The sequence below is a fragment of the Drosophila ananassae genome, chromosome 2R (genome assembly GCF_017639315.1).
Source record: "Drosophila ananassae strain 14024-0371.13 chromosome 2R, ASM1763931v2, whole genome shotgun sequence".
NCBI classification, from domain to species: domain Eukaryota; kingdom Metazoa; phylum Arthropoda; class Insecta; order Diptera; family Drosophilidae; genus Drosophila; species Drosophila ananassae.
Window position 1 is genome coordinate 24,145,950 of NC_057928.1, and position 25,597 is coordinate 24,171,546.

At 44.8% G+C, this 25,597-nt stretch overlaps 3 protein-coding genes across 3 annotated transcripts in view; 2 read left to right on the forward strand and 1 right to left on the reverse strand.

The window, feature by feature from the left end:
* The window catches only part of LOC6507719 (dynein axonemal heavy chain 3), a 34,018-nt gene extending 21,539 nt beyond the window's left edge, over nt 1–12,479 (reverse strand). Inside the window, 21 exon segments of the mRNA XM_044715096.1 lie at nt 304–474; nt 535–639; nt 705–1,595; nt 2,514–2,580; nt 2,908–3,065; nt 3,267–3,414; nt 3,483–3,600; nt 4,748–4,932; nt 5,118–5,308; nt 6,444–6,658; nt 6,714–6,879; nt 6,942–7,361; nt 7,426–7,717; nt 7,769–7,935; nt 8,617–8,733; nt 9,324–9,471; nt 9,532–9,835; nt 9,899–10,168; nt 10,272–10,313; nt 11,706–11,909; nt 12,049–12,479. Of these exon segments, the coding sequence (XP_044571031.1) occupies nt 304–474; nt 535–639; nt 705–1,595; nt 2,514–2,580; nt 2,908–3,065; nt 3,267–3,414; nt 3,483–3,600; nt 4,748–4,932; nt 5,118–5,308; nt 6,444–6,658; nt 6,714–6,879; nt 6,942–7,361; nt 7,426–7,717; nt 7,769–7,935; nt 8,617–8,733; nt 9,324–9,471; nt 9,532–9,835; nt 9,899–10,168; nt 10,272–10,313; nt 11,706–11,909; nt 12,049–12,268 (4,599 nt within the window). The 5' untranslated portion in view covers nt 12,269–12,479.
* Nucleotides 12,480–12,593: 114 nt separating this feature from the next.
* LOC26514013 lies at nt 12,594–14,807 on the forward strand. The gene is made up of 2 exons (XM_014910076.1): nt 12,594–12,647; nt 14,637–14,807. The coding sequence occupies exons 1-2, from the start codon at nt 12,594–12,596 to the stop codon at nt 14,805–14,807; spliced, it is 225 nt and encodes a 74-aa protein (XP_014765562.1).
* A 7,751-nt stretch (nt 14,808–22,558) lies between these two features.
* On the forward strand, nt 22,559–25,276 carry LOC6507341 (fibrous sheath CABYR-binding protein). Its single transcript, XM_032454848.1, is given in 3 exon segments — nt 22,559–22,624; nt 22,693–23,439; nt 23,441–25,276. Coding segments are annotated over 3 exon segments (2,433 nt in total). The 5' UTR covers nt 22,559–22,621; the 3' UTR covers nt 25,124–25,276.
* Nucleotides 25,277–25,597: the final 321 nt, after the last annotated feature.

Sequence of the window (25,597 nt, forward strand, 5' to 3'; positions counted from 1 at the left end):
AAAGTGCAGCACAGAGCACCATAAAGTGTCTAAGAAATGGCAGCGAAGCGAAGGCAAATAAAGAGCGAAATATGATTTTCAATTTCGCTGTTGGACTGGCACAGTTCTCCCTCAAAGTCAAAGCACTCAAAAGGGAGACGCTTACAAAGGAACCCCAATGCTGGGGGAAACAACAGCTAATCCCAATGTCAGAGGAAAAAGGGCAAGAGTGCCGCCTTCTGACAGCCGGCTGATTGACATCCGTTGTCCAGCAGACGACGCCCTTGTGGTTGCCGCGGATTTCCATCAAGTCGTTGGACTCACCTCGTAGGTCCAGGCCATGCAGGATATGCCTTGGACCACCTGTCCGGGCCAGCTTACCACCCAGGAAATTCGCTCCACCATGGCGTAGTCCTCCCAGGCCTCGTGCATCTGCTCCTTCACGCTTTCCAGCATCACCATCTCCACCTCCTTTAGCCAAATCTCGACGAGGCCCTTTAAAAGCCGATGGATAAATTAATAATGGGAATTTGTGAAACAGGGGGAGAAGCTCACATTGGCCGCTTGCGGATTGATTTTGTGCACCAGGGCGACACGTTCTTCTTCGTCACTAATCATCTCGGTAATCTCCATCTGCTCGTCAAAATTCAGAGAGCCAATCTAACAATGTCCAATTCACCAATATTTTAGTGAATATGAAAAAATAAATTGAGTTGTCTACTTACTCCCTCAAAGCACTTCCTCAAATGTGGCTGCACTCGCATCGGGTCCTTGGTCTCCGAAAGAATCTCCAGTAACTCATCATTGGACAAGAAGAAGAATCGGGCAAAGAAGAGTCGCTTCTGCTCCAGATATGTGTTCAAACCCTTCTGGACCGTCTCTAGATCCTCAATGGCCTTTGTGAAGATTTCCAACATTTCCGGATACTCAGTGGCCGCCATCACATGGCGATCCAATAAAGTATGCTTCATGATTTTGCGCCACAGCTTGTCCACGGCCTTGAAGTTGCGTCCCTCCAGCGGCATTTGTCGCATGATGTCCTCGCTGCTGAAAATCGGTTCCAGGTACATCCAAGTGATCTGCACCTGTGTCCATGCATCGATGATATTCTGGATGAGGAGCAGTCGCGCCTCCCAATCATCCGCCTTCGATCCGAGGGCCACGATAAAGGGCGATCGCTTCATGGCCTGGGTGCGCATTATGTGGTCGTCCAGGAGAGTCTGAATGTCGTCGATACTGGCCAAAATGTGAGTGTCCGAGTCGCGGTATTGCATAATCTCGAACATCACGTCCTTCCAGTCGCTCTGCATAATTCGCAGTCCGTTGTTCAAGTCGTACTCCTTTCCTGCTGCATTAGCAATCTCCTCAAGCTGCGGCAAAATGCTCATTATGTCCACATCGATCATATCCTTCAGCGTGGGGAACAACTTCGGGTTGACCTTGCGACCCAAGATCTTGGAGATTTGGTCCCAGTGACGCCTTTCTAATCCATGCCGACAAATCGAGTCCAAGACGGGTAGATAGACGCGAAACTTTTCAATCTTCATGCGTACCTGCTCGGCGGCTCTCTTGGCCACAGGATTGTAGGCCAATTGCCGGGAAAGCTTGTACATAATCTGATAATAAAAAGGAGTAGAGATTATAGTGTGTAAGGCCAAGCGAAGAGTTCCATAACTTTGCCTAGAATGCCATTTTTATCAGGATGCATATTAGGATAGGATAGTCCCCTTTTTTGACTGTGCTCTAAGTAGATCCTATCTTTCATATGAAATTAGTTTTAATGTTTTCTTTCGCTATAGTGTCTTAAATTTTACATTTTTGGAATTTCCTAAATTTTACTACTCTCCTAACGGAAAAAAATAAGATTCCCCAGAGTATCCTAGACTTCGCCGTTGGAAAGTTTGAAAATTGTGGTTGGGTCTCTTATGTCCTTACTTTGCCGCCTCAGTTACGCCGAAAAATTGAATTCAACTGACTTTCCCTTTGCGCATTTGTGCTGATTTTTTTTTAGAGGCTCCGGTATGGCTTCCCACAGGCACCTAAAGGGGTGGCCCTTGTCCCTGGCTGGCCTTCAGAGAAAAATTCACCAATACCTAAGCCAATCCCCTACTTTGAATCCTCATCTTTTGCCGCCAAATATGTTGGCATTTTTTCTATGCATACTTTTCGGCTGCCAAGTGGAACTTTCCTACGTTTTTGTAGCCGGCAACCAACAAATGGCTGTAGCTCGACTTGGTTTGGCTGGCTACTATTGCTGCCCTAGGTGGCCTGAGGTTTTTAGTTGCATTTTAGTTGCTACATTGGCTTACAGAGGGACAAACAGGCAGAGAGTTCCCGACCGACAGACAGGCGGGAACTCACAGAAGGACAGGACACAAAGGAGCTGCAGCAGGACCCATGCATGGGCAGTTGAGCAGCAGAAATCCGACAACAGCTCAAACTTTGTCGGTCGTTGCTCGTTTTTATTTCCGCCAGCTACTGGGGCTTCTGCTGGAGCTGCTGGAATGACAACTTCCGACTTTGCAACTACTTACCTTGTGCATATTCTCCACTTGCTCCCGCACTCCATCCGCATTAAGGCATTCGAAGCGCTCGAACATCCTGGAAACACCAGAGCAGATGTAAATAGAAATACACGATAAAGGAACTTCAACTGGAGAATACGGGGAGGTGGGAGGGGTAGGGGATGAGTAGCAGAGGGAGAACCTTCATCATAAGCGGTGGCTCAGAATCGGAACCACTCAACTTTTTGCTGGAATTTCACCCTGGGTTGGGAATTAGTATTGGGATTTGCGTGCAGCAATGTCAATGGAAATGACTGCCGGACCGGGGCCATTTCAATTTCGAATATTTGGAAGTGTCATACCATCGCCCCCTGGCTGACAAAAGTATAATTGCCCTGGGCTTCTCATTGACTCCCAGCCTTACCAAATAAGATAATCCTTTTCGAACTCGTATGACGTCTTCCACAGCTTCTCGATGGGCTCCATTTTCTCGATAATCTCTGCGAGGAGCGGAAAGGCAGACACATCGATTTGGAGTAGGACTTCCTCTATATTAATGGCCTTGGCCTCTCTGCTTAGGTTCTGGGGATTACAAAAAAAAGATATGGTAAACAAAAAACAGTAAAATGGATATGCCAATAATAACTGCTACCAATGAAGTACTTTTTAAAGACCTTCCATTTGCAAAACCAAAACATTAAATCAACAACCTTAACGTGGAAGCCCAAGAAACCAAACAAAACCGAGTAAATATATAATGGATAAGTTGCTGCAATCGCTCACCTCGATGGTGGTGAAGAGCAAGTCGACCGTATCCACCCGCTCCTTGAGCTCGTCGAGCGTGAGCACATCCCGGATTTCCCGGATACGGAAGCCGTCCATCGTACGCTTCTCCTGGGCCAGCAGCTTCTCGAACTCCAACCGTCTCTCCCTGTCAGGATGAGGAGCATTAGTATCGGGATCTGTCCGGGATCAGGTTCTAATCTGCATGCCACTTACCGCAGGGCCATCTCCAGATTATCGCGCACCACCGCGAGACGGGCGGCGCTCAGGTCCAGGACCTCTTCGAGTTCCCCGGGCAGGATAAATGTGCGCGAGTTGAGATGAAGTTCATCGCCTGTGGATGTGGCAGATGGAGACTATAGGAATCCACTCGATTTCCGACTGCTAATTTACTGCGCTTAACTCCTAATTAATTGGGCTTGCGAGTCTTTCTTTTTCCCCGAGACAAACTAATTAATTATACGCATATGTTCAAGTATTTCAGGGTCCTGACAAGCCGCATCCGTCCGCATTTGGTGTGACAAAGCTGCACGGATGGAAACCAGCTAGACAGACAGACAGATCTGAAGTACACATTGTAGCTATTCGAAAGATACACACGACACTTGAGGATAACTCGCAATTGTCTGGCTGTCTACTGCTGGTTTGTGTGTGAATGAGTATCTTTGTATCCGAGTATCTCGGTATCTCTGGCGTATCTGTGGGCATTTGCCGTCTGCATTTGTCGGTTGTCAAAGCAACTTTCACACATTCATGAATTTGTTAAGCTCATTAAGTTGCATTTTCGGGGTATTAGCGGAGCTCAATGTTTGGTGTCTCACCGCAAGTAATTATAAAACCAATTAGTAGACTCAGCTTGTTAGTTGAGGTTAATTATGTTAAGCGAGGCTGCACTTCCTGCCCCTTCTCCCGCAACAAACGCGCTAACCATTCATCCGCCCCATCCTTCCTGACTTCCTTCCTGCTGCCCCTTCTCCCCACAATGGCAAAAGCCAAACACGGAGCAGAGCAAACACACTAATTGCACAGCAAAAAATGTGTCTAGGTTTGTTAAGGTTTGTTGTTTTTTTATAAAAGGACATACTCTTTTCTACCAAATGTTAAATGTTATTTTGTCAAGTGATTGTTTGAAGAACTTAAGGGAATATATGTTAATTATCTTTCACTATCGACAGTTTTCTAAACAATTTTCTCTTAAATATTCCAATTATTTCCTTCTCTTGGTTATCCCCTAAATAAACCCAAGAATAGCCCATATGATTCCCACTCTTTTCTCTCACTGTATGGGTATGGGTTAGAAATACAGGAGAAAGAGCTCGCTTGGTCAGCTGCACAAACAGCGAAAGGGGAACGAAGCTACAACAGAAGCGCAAGAGTGGAAAATATGGGTGCCTGGATGCAAGGGTGCTCCAGTCCTGACCAGATCAGAACACACCAGACCAGACCGGACCAGACCAAACAGAACCAATTGCATCACTCACTGGACAGGTAGGTGTGTGTCAGCAGGAAGACGACGCGCTTCAACACGTTCTTGATTTCATCCTTGATGGCGAATATGCGCATCTCCCGGCACTCGTTGATGTAGTTCTGCAGGGCCACCACCTCCGGCGTCTCCTCGGGCCGCTCGCCCGCCTTCATCGACATCTCCTCCAGCTCCTCGCAGATGCTGAAGTGGCAGAAAAAATCAGTCCACATGAAACAGATATATTCAGTGTATATAAGTATATGGGAATGTGTATATGTGGCTATCTATTAAGTGGCATTGGGGGGCAGTCAGCATAAAAGTTAAGTGAAAGAGCACTTGCACTTCATTTAGCTGATGCAATCTGTTCCCGTCGCTTGGCTACTTACGCTCGATTCTCGTTCCAATTGAGGGCTTTGTAAAAATCAATTATGAAATCGTAGATTTCGCGCACATACATCCGCAGCGATAGCTTCACGTGGCGATTATCCAGCATGAACAGGTTGAGCGGAATGAAATCGCGCAGATAATAGGTCGTATCGCTCACGGCCTGCAATTTTTTCAGCAGCTCCATCACCGGCTGCAGCCCAGGGGTGTGCCATCCAAGGGGTAGAAGGAAGTAAGGTTATAAGGACTTGTAGAAAAATCATGGAATAAAAACATATCTAGTGTAGGTTTCCCAAGTTGTTTCCTTGGAGTTTTTATTTGTAGCTCTACAATTAATTAAATAATTTGAAAAGAAAACTGGTTTCATTAAAAACATCAATTCAAAAAAAGAATTTCTAATTATTTTAAGTATTATTTCTAAAATCTATACTATATTATTTAAAAAGCTTAATTTCCTCTTGTAGTTAGAAAACAATTAAATCAAGTGTAATGCTTGTGTAAAGCCAGTGCTTGTTAATTTAAATTAGCAGAGCTTCGATTTTACGACTAATCGAATGAGTGCAATCAGGATGCAACAAACAACACCCCCTCGCAAGTGCCGTGGCGCCACCACTGATCCGGTGCAGTGCAGCGCTCCTGATGGTGCGGACCGAGACGCAGTCGCATTTCATGCATCGACAGCCAGCAGGCAGCAGACAGCATACGCAGTCGGAAGTAATTTTTATTTTATATAAATTGCATAAAAAAAGCAAACCAAACCAAACGAATCGAGAGGAGAGGAAATTTCTGGTCGTTTCATAAAACTTAATGAATGCGAACTGAAAACTGCATTCAGGGATGTGGGGGACGCAGTTTGTGGCGCAAATTGAGCGCACGAGATGGCATCTGTAATGCATGGCTGTCTAAAATTTGAACAATCAACAGGCTGCCAAGCCAAACTGCCAAACAGCATCTAATTAAACATTGCACACAGTCAGCCAACTGCCAGAAACCGGGAGCAGAAACGAGGGGATCTCTGTATGGCAGGCGCTATAATCCGAATTCAGACAAGGTGGAGCTTGTCAAATTACGTAAAATTGCCAGGCACTTTGCCATGAGCCGCTTCGCAACCCGTTTCCCTGACGTTTACATCCACCGAGTCCTGTCACCCGGCCTGTCTGACTGTCGGCAGTCTATTAATATTGCATAATGAAATTTTATGTTAATTCTACGCATCATAGCGCGTAATCAAATCGAAATAAATAATTAAATACGCTTCAAGACGCGAACCAGGCGCGGTGCCTCAAGCTTGCCCACTGATTGCAGGACGGAGACAACCATGTACTCACCCCCAATTCCGGCAAGATATTCTCCGTCCAAACCTTCTCCACCATCGGCATTATCAACTTGTTGAAGAGTCCGAAGTAGTACTTGTAGACGGGCTTGAGGTAGACATGGACTCCGCGCCAATTCACCTGGACTATTTGTTCGACTTTTTCGCAAAGAGCCATAAAGTCCGTGTGATCTTCGTCGATATAGTGCAGGAATCCATGCGTTTCCGGCTCTGAAAATGGAGTTTTCTAAAGACACTGTTCAAACTGTAAATAAGCAGAACTTACCGCCTCCAGACATAACGTACTCCAGGCGCGGTATGTCATAACCCACGGCCAAAATGCTTTTGAAATGATCGACAAACAAACGGGGCAGCTCCTGCATGTAGGGGTATATGTACAGTTTGTGGCTGTGGTCCAACTCAAACTGCGCCACATCATCAATTTCAGGAGCCTGAGAAATTAGCAATAAAAAATTTAAATAAATCTAGTCTAGTCTTTCAAAAGCACATTTACCGTCTCCACTAGCATGGATGCCTGTGGCTGTTGGAAAGGATCTGCGTCGTCCTCGTCGTAGACATATATATTCGTTGCCGATCTGACCCCCGGACCCATGTCGATGGGCTCATGGTCAAAGTGGGCACCCACCACAGAGGCGATCAATGTTACTAGCGGGATTCGCTTGAGCTTGGAGTCGTACATGGAGTAGGTATCGATGCGGTTTCCCTCTTTGAAGGCACACAAAACCTTGAACAGGTAGTTGATGCTCTTGCTGATGAGGCTGTTCAGGTGGCGAGACATCGCCGAGTGGATGCAGCGGAAGAGAACGGCCGCCCGGCCCCCATATTTTCCAGACATGGGAACCATGTCCTTCCAAGTGCCGCGCATTTCGTTCATCAAATCGGCGCAGCGGGGTAGCCAATCGTTGAGGAGTAACTGCCGAAAGGGTTTTTTTGTTATGGAGATTTTGAAAAGGTTACTCAACTTAATTATTGCTTACATCCCGAACATTGGCGCAGCTCTCTTTAATAAACACCTGGACTGTATCTGCGTCCAATGGCCGCTTGGCCAGGAGTAACTGCGCCATGTCCACCACCACAAGGTCTTCGTACAGGTCGTGCCATAGGCGATTAACCGCCTGGACTGTGGGGTGGGTGGTCATAAGCACTTCCCCGATGCGGGACTTGGCCCGCAACAGATTCGAGCGCCAGGGAACCGGCGAAATTATTGTAAAGATAGGGAAATCTGGCGGCTCCTGCTCCAATTGCAAGCGCTTTCTCTCCATATTGGACCTGAAAAAGTTAAATTATTTTAGCTCGGAACCAGAACAATGAACAGCTCACCCCAGAAGATAATTGAGAAAAGCGCGCTTCACATGGTAGCGAAAATCCTCCTGCAGGTCGATGAGGCATACCATCATAAGGATGGCCCTATCCTTACGCTTAACAAGGTCGGTCACGAACAGATAATCCATTAATATAATTTCTGCCGTCAGGTGGGGCCAAAATTTCTGTAATGAGTTGATTAGATACGGGCAGGCGGTGAAAAGGGGCCGACAGGTGGCATAAACTTTACTGGCGCCCCTGGCAATTTCAAATAGTTTTGGTTGGGGTTCAAGTTCGGGTTCAGGTTGGGTATCGGGATTGTCTACCAAACATCTTCAGATGCTCATTAAGCCGCCTTGCCGGCACTGATTTGCCAGAGATGATGGCAAGTGCTTGGCTCAAATCCCTGCCAAAGTTTGTTTTGCGCTCACGTCAAAACATCAACACGCGCCCCGTTACTTGTCATCCCAATAACCCCATCAAGTCCTCGCCCGCCTCGTCGCCTGGGAGCATGTTTAATATGCTCGCACTGCCGGCAAACTTTTTCGGCGAAAACTTCCGCCGAAGTCCTGAGCCAGCCTCTGATGAGCGCCAGTTAAGTTTACTAATAATGTCGACGCTAACTCGTTGTCGAGACGCCATCTCTGTTTGCATTAACCCGTAAAGCTAACAGTGGGCTACTTTACTGAAATCTAGCCATCTTCGATGTCATTTATATATTTTATTTGTTAATTAACTACTTTATTATTCACTCAAAATAGAGTTCAAGCTAAAATGAGGTTTTAGTTTAAAAAATAGTACTATCTTGTAAAATATTTCCCGCTTAAACTAATCAGTAAAATATTAAGCTTTCCATTGAGACTTACCTCCTCCCTTTGAAGGTATTCAAGGGCTTCATTTTGTATTCCGCTACGAGGATCCACTAGCTTTAAGGCCCTGCGAATTAGGTGAGAAGGATACGTCGCCAGTTGTGTTATGGACATCTGAATGGGGAAAAGGATTTATGAAGAAAACATTAATGGGGTGCGATTCGTGCTAAAGTCACTCAAGCGGTTTCTTTTTTTTAACAACTAATCACGTTATTCATAACTCTGACCACGCCCCCAGACCATAATATTTACGAGGTATGAATTATATAATTTTTATAAGCACGTTTCCCGAAGCCAACGCAGCTTAATTTACTCGCACGCTCACGCACACATGTTTACTTTGTATCAAGTTTATTATTATCATTTTTTATGTACGCCTCGGACACGGACAGTGATACAGGGATACCAGGCCACGGATATAGATACGAAGTGGGAGCAGGAGCCAAAGCCAAAGCCAGAGGCGGAGTCGGAGAGTCAACGATAAAATTTATTTACGCCCGTCGCTGGTTCTCACTTTTGATGGGTTTTTTATGGTCTCGGTCAGGGAGTCATTGCGGCCGGGCATTTGGCTTTCGTTTCCCAGCTTTTTTAGCATATGTTTGGACAGTTGCATAATTCACAATTACTTAACGACACGTGGACCCCACCTGGATGAAAGCCCACAACACTTCCCACCCCACACTATTTCCCGCAGCGGAACTCACGCTTTTCATAAGACACATGTAGCGTTTTTCAATCTTCAGAGTGAACTTTGCTTTGGCAACCTTCATCGTAGCCAGATATTTGGCCATCATCTGACGTTTTTGTTCCTCAGGATTCACGGGTTGCAGGGGTGCCATATAGGGGAAACGACTGCAGACAAAATTATTTTAATTATTCCGAAAATATATTTGATTCCTTAAGCATTCTCACGTGGCCTCCATCTTCTTGAGACAGTGTAGAAACTCTTCGTTGGTTTTAAAGTCCGCGCGGTGAATCCTTTTATTTTGCAGTCGGCAATCTCTCTTTTTCTATTAAAGAAATTTCAGATAGCATCAAAAGCTATTATGTTCAATGAAAAACTAACCGTTGATGATATATTTTTTTTTATTTTTACACAAATTCGGATCGGGAGTACTTTTTAGTCCATGTCCAATATTATGTTCGGCCGCTTTGACAATGGGTTTCAGCATCTCATCGATAACTTTACCCACCCTTACCAGCTCGTTTCGACACTCTGAAAATAATATAGTGATGAACAAATTAAATCCAATCAGGAAAATAAGAGTCAAGTACTTGCCTTGAGGTGTGCGAAAAGCGTAGTGATCGGCCACCGTGAACTTTTCCTTTTTCTTCTCCTTTTTTAGATTGTTGACTCGCAGGTGGCGCGCTGAGGGAGTTCTGTAGGCCCCGATTAGCTCCGAGGGAGAGCCGTGTAGCCGCCTCAGCTTATTTGTCCAGAGCGCGGATTTTGTGCCGCAGTCCGGGAAAAAAATCCGTACTCTCCGTTGACAGTAGATATCCAAGAGTTGGGTGGTCATCTCATAGACTTCCTGCTCGCTGGGTTTCACTGTCAATATGGTATGGAATATGATATGGTGGGGAAGGAGTGGTGGGGAAATGTCAAATTTTTAATAATGTTCGCTGAATAAATATGAACGTTTATTTATTACCGCCAGTCATCCATTTGTCAATCCAGGGAAATTGATTACAAGCTGGAAGCAAAAAACAAACCAAAGGTAAAATATAATGCAAAAAAACAAATTGAAAATCGCATTTAATATTTGTCCACGAACTTGATATGTGGGGGTCGTATATATGTATATATCATATCGGCCTGTCTGCACTTTGTAAATTTGATTTTACCCTTTCTTTTATCCCTTTTCGACGTGACTTTCTCTGCGCCCGAGAGGAAACGCAAATAAACTTGTTTGGGCAACATGAAATTGTTTTAAATAAAAGTCACGCCAGTGAAGTTCGATTCTTAAATGATTAAACTGAAATTAATTTCCATTTCTGGCCGGCACAAAGGGAATTCCCCCAGGGCATCATCGGCCAGGGTTGGGGTCAGGATGCGCCATCATCTCGCTATCAGCGGCAACTACTATTGTGCCGTATCGGTTTGTTTGTCACATTTGCATGCTAATGTCTATGGGCAACACGCTTTTATGGCATTGTGTAACATGTTCCCTTATTAGGCTACGCGCCCACAATCCCACTGGGTGGGAGCTTCCATTCAGGTATTAAATATTAAAAAACTAGACACAAAAATGAAACATTTTTATTACAAACTAGCGCCAGAAGTCGAGACAAACGAGAGATACCGAAGTTTGTGCACCCATCAAGGACGTGCGAGTACTCTTTTGTGACGTAAACAACTTTCAAGGATCTCCTATTCAGAATAAATTTTTGAACATATATTGTTGGAAATGACTTTTTCAATAAAGTTGAAATTTAAAACAACGTTTTAATACCGTGATGAGAGAAAAAAAATGACACCTTAATTTGTAGAGTATTTTGAAGCAAAAAAAGGAAACAGAAAAATGTACCATGTAAATGCTAAATAAAACACTATGATAAACATGTTGGAGAGTCATTCGACCCGCCCTTGGACCCGACCCTGCACCAGCCACTCCCCCATCATCCCCCGAGTGCCCTACACTCCCAGAGGATATTCAAATAAATGTCATACGCATTTGTTTTTCGGTTTTGCCTTTTTTCTCATTTCGGTTATAAAATTTTATGTTAAAAGGATAATGTTTGAAATTTTTATGTTTACAGGTGAACAATTTTCCAACGAGCTGCGCAGAGGGAGTGGAGCCCGGCATGGTGTGGGAGAGCCATTCAAGGAGGAGGAATCGAGAAGTGGGAACTGGGAACTGGGAGAAGGAGACTGAGGCCAGGGCATGTTTTCGCATTTAATAAAGTATTAAGTGTTATGTTTTTGCGGTAAAGTTCTCACTCATTGAATAACGCAAAATGTCTGGCAATTTGTTTGCGCCTCTCCCACTCCCGGCAGCAAGAATAATGCGCAAATGTTGTTCCACTTAATTGTCCGCTGTCGCTGTGGTTGGCCCACACCTTTTAATATGGCTAATTTCACTCACCCGTGGAATCGAAGTTATAGGTGTGATCCTTGGCGTCACGGAGGGCCTCGAACTGCTCGGGCATCACGATGTCCTCCAGCTGCAATTCCTGCAGGCTGTCGTCGTCGCACTCGTCATACTTCTCCTTGACGTTTTCGAGATCGTACGAGAAGAAATCGAATTCACGGTTGCAAGCCCCAACAATACTGTCAGTTTGCATGTGAGCTTTTGAAAAAAAAAGGTTGTGTGAAACTTCTTAAAAAACAAATAAACCTTTCTCTTCAGAGATAATTTTGTTTTAAAAAAAGAGTGCTGCTCTTGAGATTTCAAAATATGTCCTTTCTTCACAAAAAAACATACTCACATATTTTCTCTTGCAGGAACTCCTTCACCGGATCGAGGGGCAGCTGATCAAAGCCATACGTCAAGCTGAAGAAGGGGCAGTCGTTCAGCTGCCGCTTTTCGCCCTTTTTTTGGGCCTGCGAGCTTCGCGGCAGGTGGAGGGTCCTTTGACGCCTCACCTTATCGTCCTGCAGCCGCGGATCGCAGTACGGACGTCGCTCGGGCGCTACCTTCTTCTGCATTCTGCCAGAGTCATGGATTGATGCGGGAAGGGTCCTTGGAGGTGGAGCCTTTCGGTTGCGGCTCTAACTTGAATCGGTGTGTGCGTGATCCTTCCGTCGATGTCGGTTTGCTAACGAATTGTATTCAAACCCAACACAACGAAACACGATTTCTAGTCTGCTCTCATTTGTTTCACTCTTTGCGGGGCATACTTTTCCAGCTCTAAAAAAAATGGAGGATGAAAAAATTACATCTCGGATGGCAAAAGTTTACACAGCGGCAGCGAAATATTTGCGGGCCAGCAACGAACGTGAAATGTTTACAAACAACGTCGAGGCCCAGACAATGGGCATGGCCACAACCATGGCAACCGATGGCATTCGGGGCAGGATTGGGGGCGTACGTGTAGCCCGGCAACCGGGACCGGCTGGCAAGGAGCATAGGGATTCGGGAGGCTACTAAGGTGGCAGCTACGCTGGCACTCCGTCAATGGCTCGTCTATCAACGTGCTCAGCTTCTCCCGATAATATTTGATATTTGTGTCTGGCTTTGGAAAAGCATCTTGTACATACATACATATGTACATACATATCTGCAATAGAAGGTACACTACAAAAAATTATAAAAACCGTTGAAATAGTGCATACACATAGGGATTGTGGTATTTATTGTGATACAGATCTTTTAAAGTATTTCCAATATTATTTTCAGGAATAACTAAGTACATTTGCTTCGAAACAAATAGGGGAAACATTTTCAGAAAAAAGGTAGTCATAGAGATGGTAGAACATAAAAAGCTTTTTAACTTTATCGGTGTTAATGGTCGCCATTTTTTCGATTTCAACGTTGCTAGTTACTTTCTTATCGGATCTTGTAACCTTACAACTTCGATTGTAATTTTGAATTTCTCTAAATAAAATGGGAAACTATATTGGGTAATCTGAGGGCATTTAATAAAGTTTATAGTTTATTGAGGTATAATTGGGAAGTTTTCTTAAACATTAAATTACAAAAAACAAGAAAGGAAAGCTAACTTCGGGCGGAGCCGAAGTTGATATACCCTTGCAGTTCAGTCGCAGTCCGCTAGGTGGCGCCACGCATCTTATATTATTAAATATATAGCGGATCGTATATAGTCGGCCGATCCTTATAAAAATTGGCAGATCGGATTGTTTTTCACAAAATAGAATCTGTACCAAATCCCATCTTTCTAACTTAAAAAACACCAAAGTTATGCCAATTTTGATCGTTCTATGACAGCTATAGGATATAGTCGGCCGATCCTTATGAAATTTTGTACATAAGATATTTTGGTCAAATATAATATGTGTGGAAAGTCCCTCTAACTTAAAAAACACCAAAGTTATGGCATTTCCTATCAATCAGTTATATGGCAGCTATAGGATATAGTCGACCGATCCCGGCCGTTCCGACTTATATACTACCTGCAAAGGAAAGAAGGGTGTGTGCAAAGTTTCAACTCGATAGCTCCAAAACTGAGAGACTAGTTTGCGTAGAAACCGACAGACAGACAGACAGACAGACAGACAGACGGACAGACGGACAGACGGACAGACGGACAGACGGACATGCTCATATCAACTCAGGAGGTGATCCTGATCAAGAATATATATACTTTATAGGGTCGGAGATGTCTCCTTCACTGCGTTGCACACTTTTGACCAAAATTATAATACCCTCTGCAAGGGTATAAAAATGTACAGAACTATAACTAACTATAATTTACTATAATATTGAAATCTATTTTCGCAGTGCACAGTTTGCCAGGTAGGATACGCGGCAGCTTTTCTCGAATTGTGCACACATTTTCCAATAAAGCTCAACAACTGCATAAAAACTGGTCCTAGAGCTCCTGGCATTCTGTGCATTTATTATCCTGTCTGTCTGAAAAGAGGAGCCTGAGCTGGAGAAGCATGAGACAGGCAGGTCTCGTCAATGAACCTGATTATGTGTTGACAATGATGAAAAATAATATTGCCAGCATGTTGTGGGCATCTAATAGGGCTGGCTCCCAACGGAGAATCAGTGGGGGAATTCATTTTATAAGAGTCGTGAGCCGATTTGGTGATTATGCATGGAAATGGAATTTGATTCGGAATTGGAATACAATATCTTGATGAAGATGTCGATGCACTTGCAATTAGCGCAACAATTAGTTGTGGCAAATTAATTGGAAATTTGATTAATGGGCAATTGTGGTCGCCTAGCCGTTGCGGTATTCCATTTGAATCAAAAGGCATTCAACTTTGGCCAACTTTGAGGGTGCTGGTGAATGCGGTTGCTGCCACACACGCGGAACAGTGTTAGCGAGTGAGCTGACAGTCGTGTGAATCCTGCGGGCCGGGATCAAGCAACCAGGTCATCCAGCTCGCGCCTGTCACGTGCCTAAGCAATTGCGATTCCAACGCAATGCAGGTGCCACCGACAGGTCCTGCGGGGATCAGGATTCGAGGCCATAGAGTAACTAACGTGGATTGCAGTGCATCCAGAGCCCTGTGTGACAAATATTTATTAACTGCCACAGCTAGAGAAGCCTGATCTTGGCTCAGTGAGCAAATAAAAAATTGAATTGCCTCGTCAATTGTCACAAATAATGATTACCACGCATTTTCGACCCCATTCGCATCGATTCGATTCGATTCCGGACTCGAGTCCGGGGGGCATGACACGCATCAAATTGCATTTAGTTTGTCATTGCGGGTGGGAGGAAGTTTCGGGGTTGGGCCTCCGATCCGGCAGACAAAGGGCCGTAATGCGACGGCTGTCAGTCACGTGACCCCATTGCTAAATATAATATATCCAAGCCGAGAGGGGAGGCGCGCTACAACATCATTATTAACAGAGTCAACGAGCAGCAACAAAAGTCTGGAGCCTGCGAGTATGCAACACTTTTCCCCAGAACGGAAATAAGTCGAATCAAATCATACCCTAAGAAGCTTAACTCCGAGGGTATCCTAAACTCGTGCGAGTGCTATTGGGAACGAAAGTTTTCAAGTGTGAGGCAAGATATGAAATTCGATATCGGATGTGCGCCTTTTCGAACACAAAGGAGTTATAAATCTTGGTAGAAAAAATCATAAATAAACCAATGACATTTGAGTAAATGGAAAACATGAAAAGTTTATATGGCAAAATATATAGAGCTTAAATTATTCAATTTTATATGTGCCTTAAATGAAAGTTGAAATTATGTATGATTTTACGTGTTTAAAATTTGTTTAGCTTGGACAAAGTATTCTCTTTGTACACCTCAATGGTAGAGTATAATTAAAGAACTGCCTCGTCAAGGAAAAGTTTCTTTTTTATTTTCGCTCTCTTTCTTCCTTTTATACCTTTCTCTGTCCGCTTTTCCCTGCCTCCAGCCCCATTGTTTATTTGCCTCGATTCCGACTTTTTTTTTGCTGTTTGTTGGCATGGAGAATCGCATTTTGTCCACGTGATTAATGGGTAGCGCTGGAAGACGTCGCGACTTGAAAAATTACATTCAAAATAAACGACAGAGGCGTCGTGGTCGGCGTTTTAAAACGGCCTGTCACACGTAAACGGGGGCAGGGGCGGCCACCCCCAGAGATTGGGAAGGGGCAAAGGATAAGAAGGCCAGTGGCAGTGTCGCATATCAGGCATCAGGACGCACGTAAAAGATGCAACAGGAGCAAGAGCAAACACCGTGTGATTTACACGCAACCCGGGTCGAGGATGGGGGGTAGGAAATGGGGTGGACTGGGTTGGATTGGGTCATGGTGCAAATTAGGGGTTGGCGCTGCCGTGCAACGCACTTGGTTGTCAATTGAAAACGTGCCAACAATTTGCAACGACGATTAATCGTGCGACCAAACTGGGAGTTCAAATTGCCAGGAGTCCAGGAGGAGCACCTCCATCCTCCATCCGCCAGCTCCATGGCCAGACCGCTGTACCGTTTGTCCAGCAGATCCTAGCTCCTGTCTGGCTGTCCTTCGTGCATGTTGCGTCGCATTTGCAGCTCTGTTTACGACGTCACGCCAACAAAACCGACATCCAGCTAAGTTTGCCCAGCGTCTGACTAATTCGCGCTGGCTCTATTATGCATGGATGGAAATGGGAATGGAATGGGGTTGGGATTGGGTATGGATTGGGATTAAGTTGCCCAGGCAGACGGCTGATGAGCACTTAATTCCCGGTCGCTAATTGGTTCCAAGATGAAAGACACACGCAAGGGGGCAGTTGCAGTTTCGGAAGTCAAGCGATTTGCGGCTTGAGATATATCAGCGGTAGTTAAAGCCAATGGCTTAAATCACGTCTATATTTATGACTGGTTAATTATCGGTCTGCGCTTAAATTTTAATCAATTTTCATTGCTAATATTTCTTCTGCTTCCCCATCGACGGGGGGACGTGCGCTTTTGTTATCATTAATAATGAATATAATTATGAAATGTCAAAGTGGGTAGAACACAAAAAAAAAAATGAACAAAAAATGCGAAATACAATCACTTTATGCCCATAGATGCAGATACAGATGCCGATATACACACGGATGCAGATACAGCATCTCTGCGCACAACGGGCCATCATTAAAGGCTTTTGTATGCAATTACATGCCGCATTGAGCAATCGTAAATTAGCTTTGGAGCCGCGCGATAAAAAATAAAGCGAAATTCAATTAAATTAAAAGTGTGCAAAAATTTAATGCCCATAATGAAAAATCGGGCCAGATCATACTCGTATTAATCATAACAATTTGCAACTATTTTTTCCAGCCTGTCGATTTACTAAAAAATTGGTTACTGAAATCTACCGGGCACTCATTCATATTTATGTTAAATGTCAACAATCATCAATGCTAGTTTTTTTCAAATACTGTTCAGTCTGGCGTCCTACGACACAAGACTGATCGAGTGACATTTGATAAAAAGTAAAATTATATATGAAAATAATGTTAACAGAATGGCAAAGTTATGGATTTATAGAGAAAAAATATAGAGCTCCAAATCGACTTTTTAAAGAAGAAAATTCTACTTGTATTTTTTAAATTAAATTTTATATTAAATAATCCAAAACACACAGTAAGGATAGTGTGCTGCAGTAACAAAAGTCTGCTTAGCAAAGCACATTCTGCAAAGTCTGATAAAATGTTCGGCCCGAGTAATATTTGTGCGAATATCTGACGGATAAACCATGATGCCCAACTATGTGTTTCCATGTGGGTGTTATTTTTGCCTTGGCTCGGAGTATGTGTGAATAAATTCTGCAATGCGTAGCTCAAAATTTCCAACACGAAATTGTTATGGTTTTCCAGGCTTAACGATAAATGTACTTGGCCAGAAGCCGGAGGACTCCATTCAGGAGTTCATTCAAGAGTTTTGCATTTGCCTTATGCCCGAAAATATTTACTTGTGAGGAGATTGTTTAGCTAAACCATAAAAAGGCTGGCATGTCCGGGTCGGATGACAGTTGCTTTTTTCTTCCTGTCTACGCCAGAAACAATGTAGCATTTAAGAAAATTTAAGCCGCAAGCGACTTAAAAACGAGGCGAGTCGAAACGAAACACAACCAGAGTCCTTTTTTGGCCATATGATTTAGCCATCTGGTGATGTTGCTGTTGGTGGTATTGTTGGGGATTTGGCTTGCCTTTGGATTTTTTGCTCATTGTCTTCTGCTGCTCCAGGGCTAAACAAAGGGCCAAAAGCCCAAAAGTGGATGGCTGTCTGGGAATGGGCCATGGGATATGGCTATGTCCAAAGCCCGGGATAGATGGATGGACGGGCAAACAATTGTTGTTTGTATCCTGGTTAGCTTTGGCCACTGCGGCCGCTTTGGCTGCTGTACAAATTAGTTTCTAATACCTTCAAGTCAAACAGTGGACCCGGAGACCTTTGCCTTTGCCTTGCCTCCGCCTTTGCCTTTGATTTTGCCAAGCAAGCAGGCAAGCAGGGTAAACAGACAGGCTCAAGCCGGAGCTTTGAGCCTGCGATTCTCCGGCCAATCAGGCATGGTCGCATTCCGGCCTCAGCGCCCTCAGGTCCTGGCCCCGGGTAAGTTTGCCGAATCACTTGAGCGTGTTTATGAAATAACGTTGACCCGAGTCTATACACTTTGGGGCCCCCGAAGTGGGTGGCCCTGCGGAGTTGTGCTGTTGCCGGTCGCCTAATTAGAAAACTCATCCGTTTCCGAGAGCGTCGATTGATTAACAGTAAATGGTATTTTAAATAGTTTCGCTTAGTTTGATTTGGCCCATTTAAAAGCGACTTCAAAGCATCTGGCCAAGTAAGTAGTTGCCCTCAAGATTGCGTAATGATCCAGACAGGCGTTTCTTCTTTGGAAAGTTCGACCGAAAACACAACCGCAGGACCATGTGGCAGGTTTAATGAGCTGACAGGATCCAAACGAGGGAGACTTCGCCTACTCTACCACTTGATTCCTCGCTCACCGTTATCCTTCGTTTATCTTTGGCCAAAAGTTTTAAAATTAATTTTTAATTGTTTATACAGCAAAAGTTCAGAAAAGTGGAAGAAGCTAAGCAATGGGAAAAATAAAAGCATTTTTTAAACACTAAGAGGTAAATGTGATGCCTTTGTTCTTTCTTTGCTTTTTCGGTCCTTCGAGCCAAGTAATTAACCTCTTTCCATCAGACTATTAAAGTACATTAGTTAGAGGTATTAGGATAGCTTTTTTTCAAATAAGTTAATTTATTTTTAGACAAATATAAATGCGTATTTAATATCACCTCTCTTTGAAAATTAGAATCTACAAATGTCTTTGTCGAAATACTTAACCCAGCGATCTGCGACCTTGTCTTGGGTTGTATCGGCAGCTGTGAATGCAAACTTCGTGGCGATTTCAGGGGCAATAATCGGAGCAACAAAACGCCCATTGATAACGATCGAGCATAACCGTACTTTAAACTTGGATGGAAGCCATGGAAGAATGGGTATTACGGCCGGGAAATTTGCATAACACTGGCCCAAAAGAGTTGACGGCGCGATGTCAGCACTAAAAGCAACGGAAAACAGAGGCAATGCTTTACAAAAGAAAATTATGCAAATTGCTAATAAATTATAGTGAACCAGCGAACGACATGTAAAATAATAACAAGCGGACGGAGTTGGTGAGCGGTTATTTTTTTGGGAGGAGGAGGTGGCCGCGAATTGAATTACAAATGTAAACACAATGCCACAGGACCACGACACAGGACCAGCAGCAGAGGAGCTCCAGGACAGGACAGCACGCTACAGGACACGGGATGGGGCCATTGCGAAATCATTAAAATAATAAAGCGCTCTTCGCTGTTTTCAAGACGACAACGACGCGATGACGACGCTGACAACAGCGACAAGGATATTAACTGGCGAGCGGATAATGGCGAAACTTTTTGACATTTATTGTGTTTGTGTCGAATGTTTATTTATGATTGCACGCGGCTGGGCCGGGGTCTGGCCGTATTTACATTACAATGATCAGAAGAGCATAACTAACGGCCACATCCCTTGATTTCCATCGCAACTCCACTTTCCCCACTCCCAATATCGCAATTCCCATCCATATCATGTGCTTGTTTGCCTTTGCGAATGCGTATTAAATTAATGATACTTTCTAGTTCATAAAATTCGTTATGCGAGAGTTCCAGGCTCTGATTCTGACTCTGATTCAGGACAGAAAGAGAACCAGAAATCTGTTTTGTGTGCGAGTATCAACGTCAAAACACAAATCAAATAATCACATAAATGAGACCATGACACCGCCACCCGAACACTCATGTGGCGGGTGGTGCCTATTGAATTGAAACAAATTGATTGTCATAAAACATCGTTTATACATATTATAATGTGTCATCGGATGTTCATGCTTCGCTACATACTATTAGTACGAAACAAAATCCGCCGAAAAACACAGTCCAACTTCCATAACTTCAACGGCCATCTGCTGAATTTTAAATTTGCGTAGGGGTTTTTTCGAGTGGAAAAAAATTATATTCTTCGCGGTTGTTTATTGAATTTAAAAAGTACTTTACCAAAAATGATAAAAACCACTTACTGACTGGGACTTAATCCCATTTTTTATAACTTAAAAAAAAATTTGCAGATTTGTCATATATTTACTAAGATTCTATTAAATAAATATTTTTTAAGCATTGAAAACTACTTAAATAAAGCTTATATATTAGATATTCTTAATTTTATTCTTAAATTCTTTTTAAGGGAACTCCACTATATTAGCATCCTTAACTCTATGGTTTGGCATGTTTTCACAAGTGGCGATGTGAATGATTGCGATAAAGATGGCGCTGCTTGCTATCGGGTGGATGTGGGACACTTTTGGCTCCTTTACGAGGGCAATAGTTGAGTCTCCGTAGCAACATCCATGTACCAGCACCATCTCCGACTCCAGATGAAACCGAAACGCAAAGCTCGCAAAATTTATGGTTGTTTACACCAGATTGCACACCCCATTTGCTTTGTTTTGCACTCGCTGCCACTTGACACACATTTTGGGCCAGACCAAACCTCAAGATGACGATGACTCTTGAGTCTTGGAGCGGTGTGAGTGCCCCTCCCTCGCCAAACATTAAAAAAAAAACAAAGATACTTGCACAATTTTGTCTCTTTAATTAGTCCAAGGACAACGCGAGAGGGGACCCGCGGGAGTGGCGAAGTGAAAGTGCCCCGACATCATATGCATGATTTGTGAAAAGTTACCACAACCACCCGCCACTTTTTCCTCTTTTCCCAGCGAACAGCTTGTTTTGCCAAGTTTATGAATTTCATAGCCAAAGTTTTTCGGCAGCGCATAACATGCTTCGAACTTGTAAGCTACTCCTGCTCCTGCTTCTGGTCCTGCTCCTGCTCCTTGCTTATTTTCATGTCTCGTCTCGTCCTTAGCCCAAGGAACATACTTTCGAAGAAATCTTTGATATTAAACTGTCGGATGTGTGTATACATTATGGCTAAGCCTTCGCACCTGTGTCCATAAAATACTCCGATTAGCCTTGGATCCAGAGACGTTATTAAATGCGTACGAAAAAATTAATACGATATAATAATTAAGCCTTTCGCATTCACACAGAACAGCAAATAGAACTGGATATGAGTGTTGACTGGAATTATTATTTACTTTTTGCCTTTTCAAAATGATTTTCCGGTCACAACACAATTTGCAACTCATTCAGTGGAATTACGTTTCGCAGCATCCCAGTTGAGAATGAAAAATATACGTTTTATTTTTCCGCTACAAAATACTTCATTAATATTTCTCCTCTATCCAAGTTAATTATAAAAATGTAGTAACTTTTCTTTGTCAAATAAACGTTAAATATATTGGCAAAACAAATCAAACAGCTGTGCGATCGTGCGGCCCGTGCGACCTTTGCAGGCCACCAGTCTTGAGCGGTTCGTTGAACTCCATCCGTCTTTGGGCATTATACTTATGTTATAGTAGTACGCAAATTACCGATAGCCACTTGAGAAATTAACGCTCGAAACTATTAATAAATGCCCATGCTGTGCGAGTATGGTGTCATTAAAATGTTCAAATAGTTTTGGGTTTTTGCATTAGATCTTGTTAAGAGGGCCCGACGCTCGCTCTTGACCGTGAAGCCAGAGATATGGCCATATAGGAGTAGCAGAAGCAATATCAATCGGATCGAATCGAAGCAGCGAACGGCAAACGAAAGCGAAACGCCGAGCATTTAGATATTTAGTTCCGCACTGGGCAACTCTTCAACGGCCACCTCCACCTGAGCACTATGGGTTAAATGCACGTATTAGGGGTTAAAATCATATAGAGCTATTAGATTATAGAAAAAATAATCAATCCCTCATTTAAAATCCATTCTTGGACATAAAATAAATTAAATGTGTAAAGAAATACATAACATCTACAATATTTGATAGAAACTTAAGCCTGAATATTACTTTACTATTATTAATGCATCGTAAAACCATTATAGATAAACTATCAATCTGTAACCAATGTATAATCTATCATATTCATAAATTTTCTATTTAATTTATGCTCTTTTTTACTTATAAAATTCAAGTATAACCCACTGTAAACCAGCTTCCAAATGGACCCAATCTCAAGACATCTACGTAACTGGGAGAAGGAGACGGGGGGCACTTGAGGGCTCGAGTGGCGCATGTTGGGGCTTTGGCCAGGTTCATTGTTTTTGTTACCGATTCAGATTCGTATTCGGATTCGGAATCGGTTTCGGTTTCCGCTGCTGTTTGCTGGCAAACAAAGCTCCCTCTCGTTGTTCGTTTTAGCCAAGCGCGGCCCGGCAAACATTAGAGCGTATAAATATGCCGACAAATTGGACGATTAATCATTCGACCCATAGATTCCATCGTCACAGCAATTAGCTTGGAGATCTATACCACAATGGTGAATACCCAAACAGGAGCAGGACCTACAGGATAACCTTTACCTAACTGTTTCTTTCCCGCTTGCAGAAACTTTTTATAGCGTGCATCTTTATTGCCGCCGCGACGGCTGCAGTGATTCCTGTCGAACAAGCCAGGCACCGTCGCGACGTCTCCGAGATCGTGGGCGAGTACCTCCCGCCGGCGGACGCAGTTGCTCCTGGAGCTCCTCTTGATGAGATCGCCCCATTGCAAGACTCCGCCGCTGTGGGAGAAGATGGATACCGCTACAAGACCGTGCGCCGATTGAAGTACCGCCAGCGCCGGGATGTCTCCGAGATTGCCAATGACTACCTGCCCCCCACTGAGGAGGTTGTTGCCGACGCTCCAGTGGAGGAAGTTCCCGTCGAAGAGGCCAGCCAGGATTCTGCCGTTCTTGCTGCTGATGGTTACAAGTACAAGACTGTCCGTCGTCTGAAGTACCGCCAGCGTCGTGATGTCTCCGAGATCGCCAATGAGTACCTGCCCCCATCTGAGGAGGTTGTTGCCGACGCTCCTGTTGAGGAAGTTCCCGTCGAAGAGGCCAGCCAGGATTCTGCCGTTCTTGCTGCTGATGGTTACAAGTACAAGACTGTCCGTCGTCTGAAGTACCGCCAGCGTCGTGATGTCTCCGAGATCGCCAACGAGTACCTGCCCCCATCTGAGGAGGTTGTTGCCGACGCTCCAGTGGAGGAAGTTCCCGTCGAAGAGGCCAGCCAGGATTCTGCCGTTCTTGCTGCTGATGGTTACAAGTACAAGACTGTCCGTCGTCTGAAGTACCGCCAGCGTCGTGATGTCCTCCGAGATCGCCAACGAGTACCTGCCCCCATCTGAGGAGGTTGCCACCGAGGCTCCTATTGATGAAGCTCCCGTTGAAGAAGCTAGCCAGGATTCCGCTGTTCTTGCTGCCGATGGTTACCAATACAAGACTGTCCGTCGTCTGAAGTACCGTCAACGCCGTGATGTCTCCGAGATCGCCAACGATTACCTGCCCCCATCTGAGGAGGTTGTTGCCGACGCTCCTGTTGAGGAAGTTCCCGTCGAAGAGGCCAGCCAGGATTCTGCCGTTCTTGCTGCTGATGGTTACAAGTACAAGACTGTCCGTCGTCTGAAATACCGCCAGCGTCGTGATGTCTCCGAGATCGCCAATGAGTACCTGCCCCCATCTGAGGAGGTTGCCACCGAGGCTCCTATTGATGAAGCTCCCGTTGAAGAAGCTAGCCAGGATTCCGCTGTTCTTGCTGCCGATGGTTACCAATACAAGACTGTCCGTCGTCTGAAGTACCGTCAACGCCGTGATGTCTCCGAGATCGCCAACGATTACCTGCCCCCATCTGAGGAGGTTGTTGCCGACGCTCCTGTTGAGGAAGTTCCCGTCGAAGAGGCCAGCCAGGATTCTGCCGTTCTTGCTGCTGATGGTTACAAGTACAAGACTGTCCGTCGTCTGAAATACCGTCAACGCCGTGATGTCTCCGAGATCGCCAATGAGTACCTGCCCCCATCTGAGGAGGTTGCCACCGAGGCTCATATTGATGAAGCTCCCGTTGAAGAAGCTAGCCAGGATTCCGCTGTTCTTGCTGCCGATGGTTACCAATACAAGACTGTCCGTCGTCTGAAGTACCGTCAACGCCGTGATGTCTCCGAGATCGCCAACGATTACCTGCCCCCATCTGAGGAGGTTGTTGCTGACGCTCCTGTTGAGGAAGTTCCCGTCGAAGAGGCCAGCCAGGACTCTGCCGTTCTTGCTGCTGATGGTTACAAGTACAAGACTGTCCGTCGTCTGAAATACCGCCAGCGTCGTGATGTCTCCGAGATCGCCAATGAGTACCTGCCCCCATCTGAGGAGGTTGCCACCGAGGCTCCCATTGATGAAGCTCCCGTTGAAGAAGCTAGCCAGGATTCAGCTGTTCTTGCTGCCGATGGTTACCAATACAAGACTGTCCGTCGTCTGAAGTACCGTCAACGCCGTGATGTCTCCGAGATCGCCAACGAGTACCTGCCCCCCACTGAGGATGTTGTTGCCGACGCTCCTGTTGAGGAAGTTCCCGTCGAAGAGGCCAGCCAGGATTCTGCCGTTCTTGCTGCTGATGGTTACAAGTACAAGACTGTCCGTCGTCTAAAGTACCGCCAGCGTCGTGATGTCTCCGAGATCGCCAACGAGTACCTGCCCCCATCTGAGGAGGTTGCCACCGAGGCTCCCATTGATGAAGCTCCCGTTGAAGAAGCTAGCCAGGATTCAGCTGTTCTTGCTGCCGATGGTTACCAATACAAGACTGTCCGTCGTCTTAAGTACCGTCAACGCCGTGATGTCTCCGAGATCGCTAACGAGTACCTGCCCCCTTCTGAGGAAGTTGTTGCCGATGCTCCTGTCGAGGAAGCTCCCGTTGAAGAAGCTAGCCAGGATTCCGCTGTTCTTGCTGCCGATGGTTACCAATACAAGACTGTCCGCCGCCTGAAGCTGCGTCACCGCCGTGCTCTGTAAGCTGGAATGCCTGTGGCAGTGCCTTCTTTCGAATTTGTACCTGATCTACCCGCTCACGATTGTAGCACCCACCAACCTACTAGGACATAAGTTTTTCTATTATTTAACGATTGAAATCAGCGAATAAATCCAACAAAAATTGTTATACCATAATCTAGAGCTCTCCTCTTTGGCTAAATGCTAACCTGTTGGGAGTAGAAGCCGGACTCGATTCCATAAATTGTGCACCTTTTCGCTTAGTTATGACAGCAACAGTTAAGCTCATGGCTCAGCGCACAAGAACGCAATTATCCAAAAAGGTCGGAGAACGGGATGAGGTGAAGGGTCAGACTGCTGGCCAGGACTCGATTCGACCGGATCCCGTCCAGGTCATAGGTCCTGGCACCTTGTTCGTAACCAGCGCAACTTCGGCGAACTCTAGCAAATACTTTAAGCTATGCTTTTGAAGATGTTAATCTCATGTCAAGTCCACTT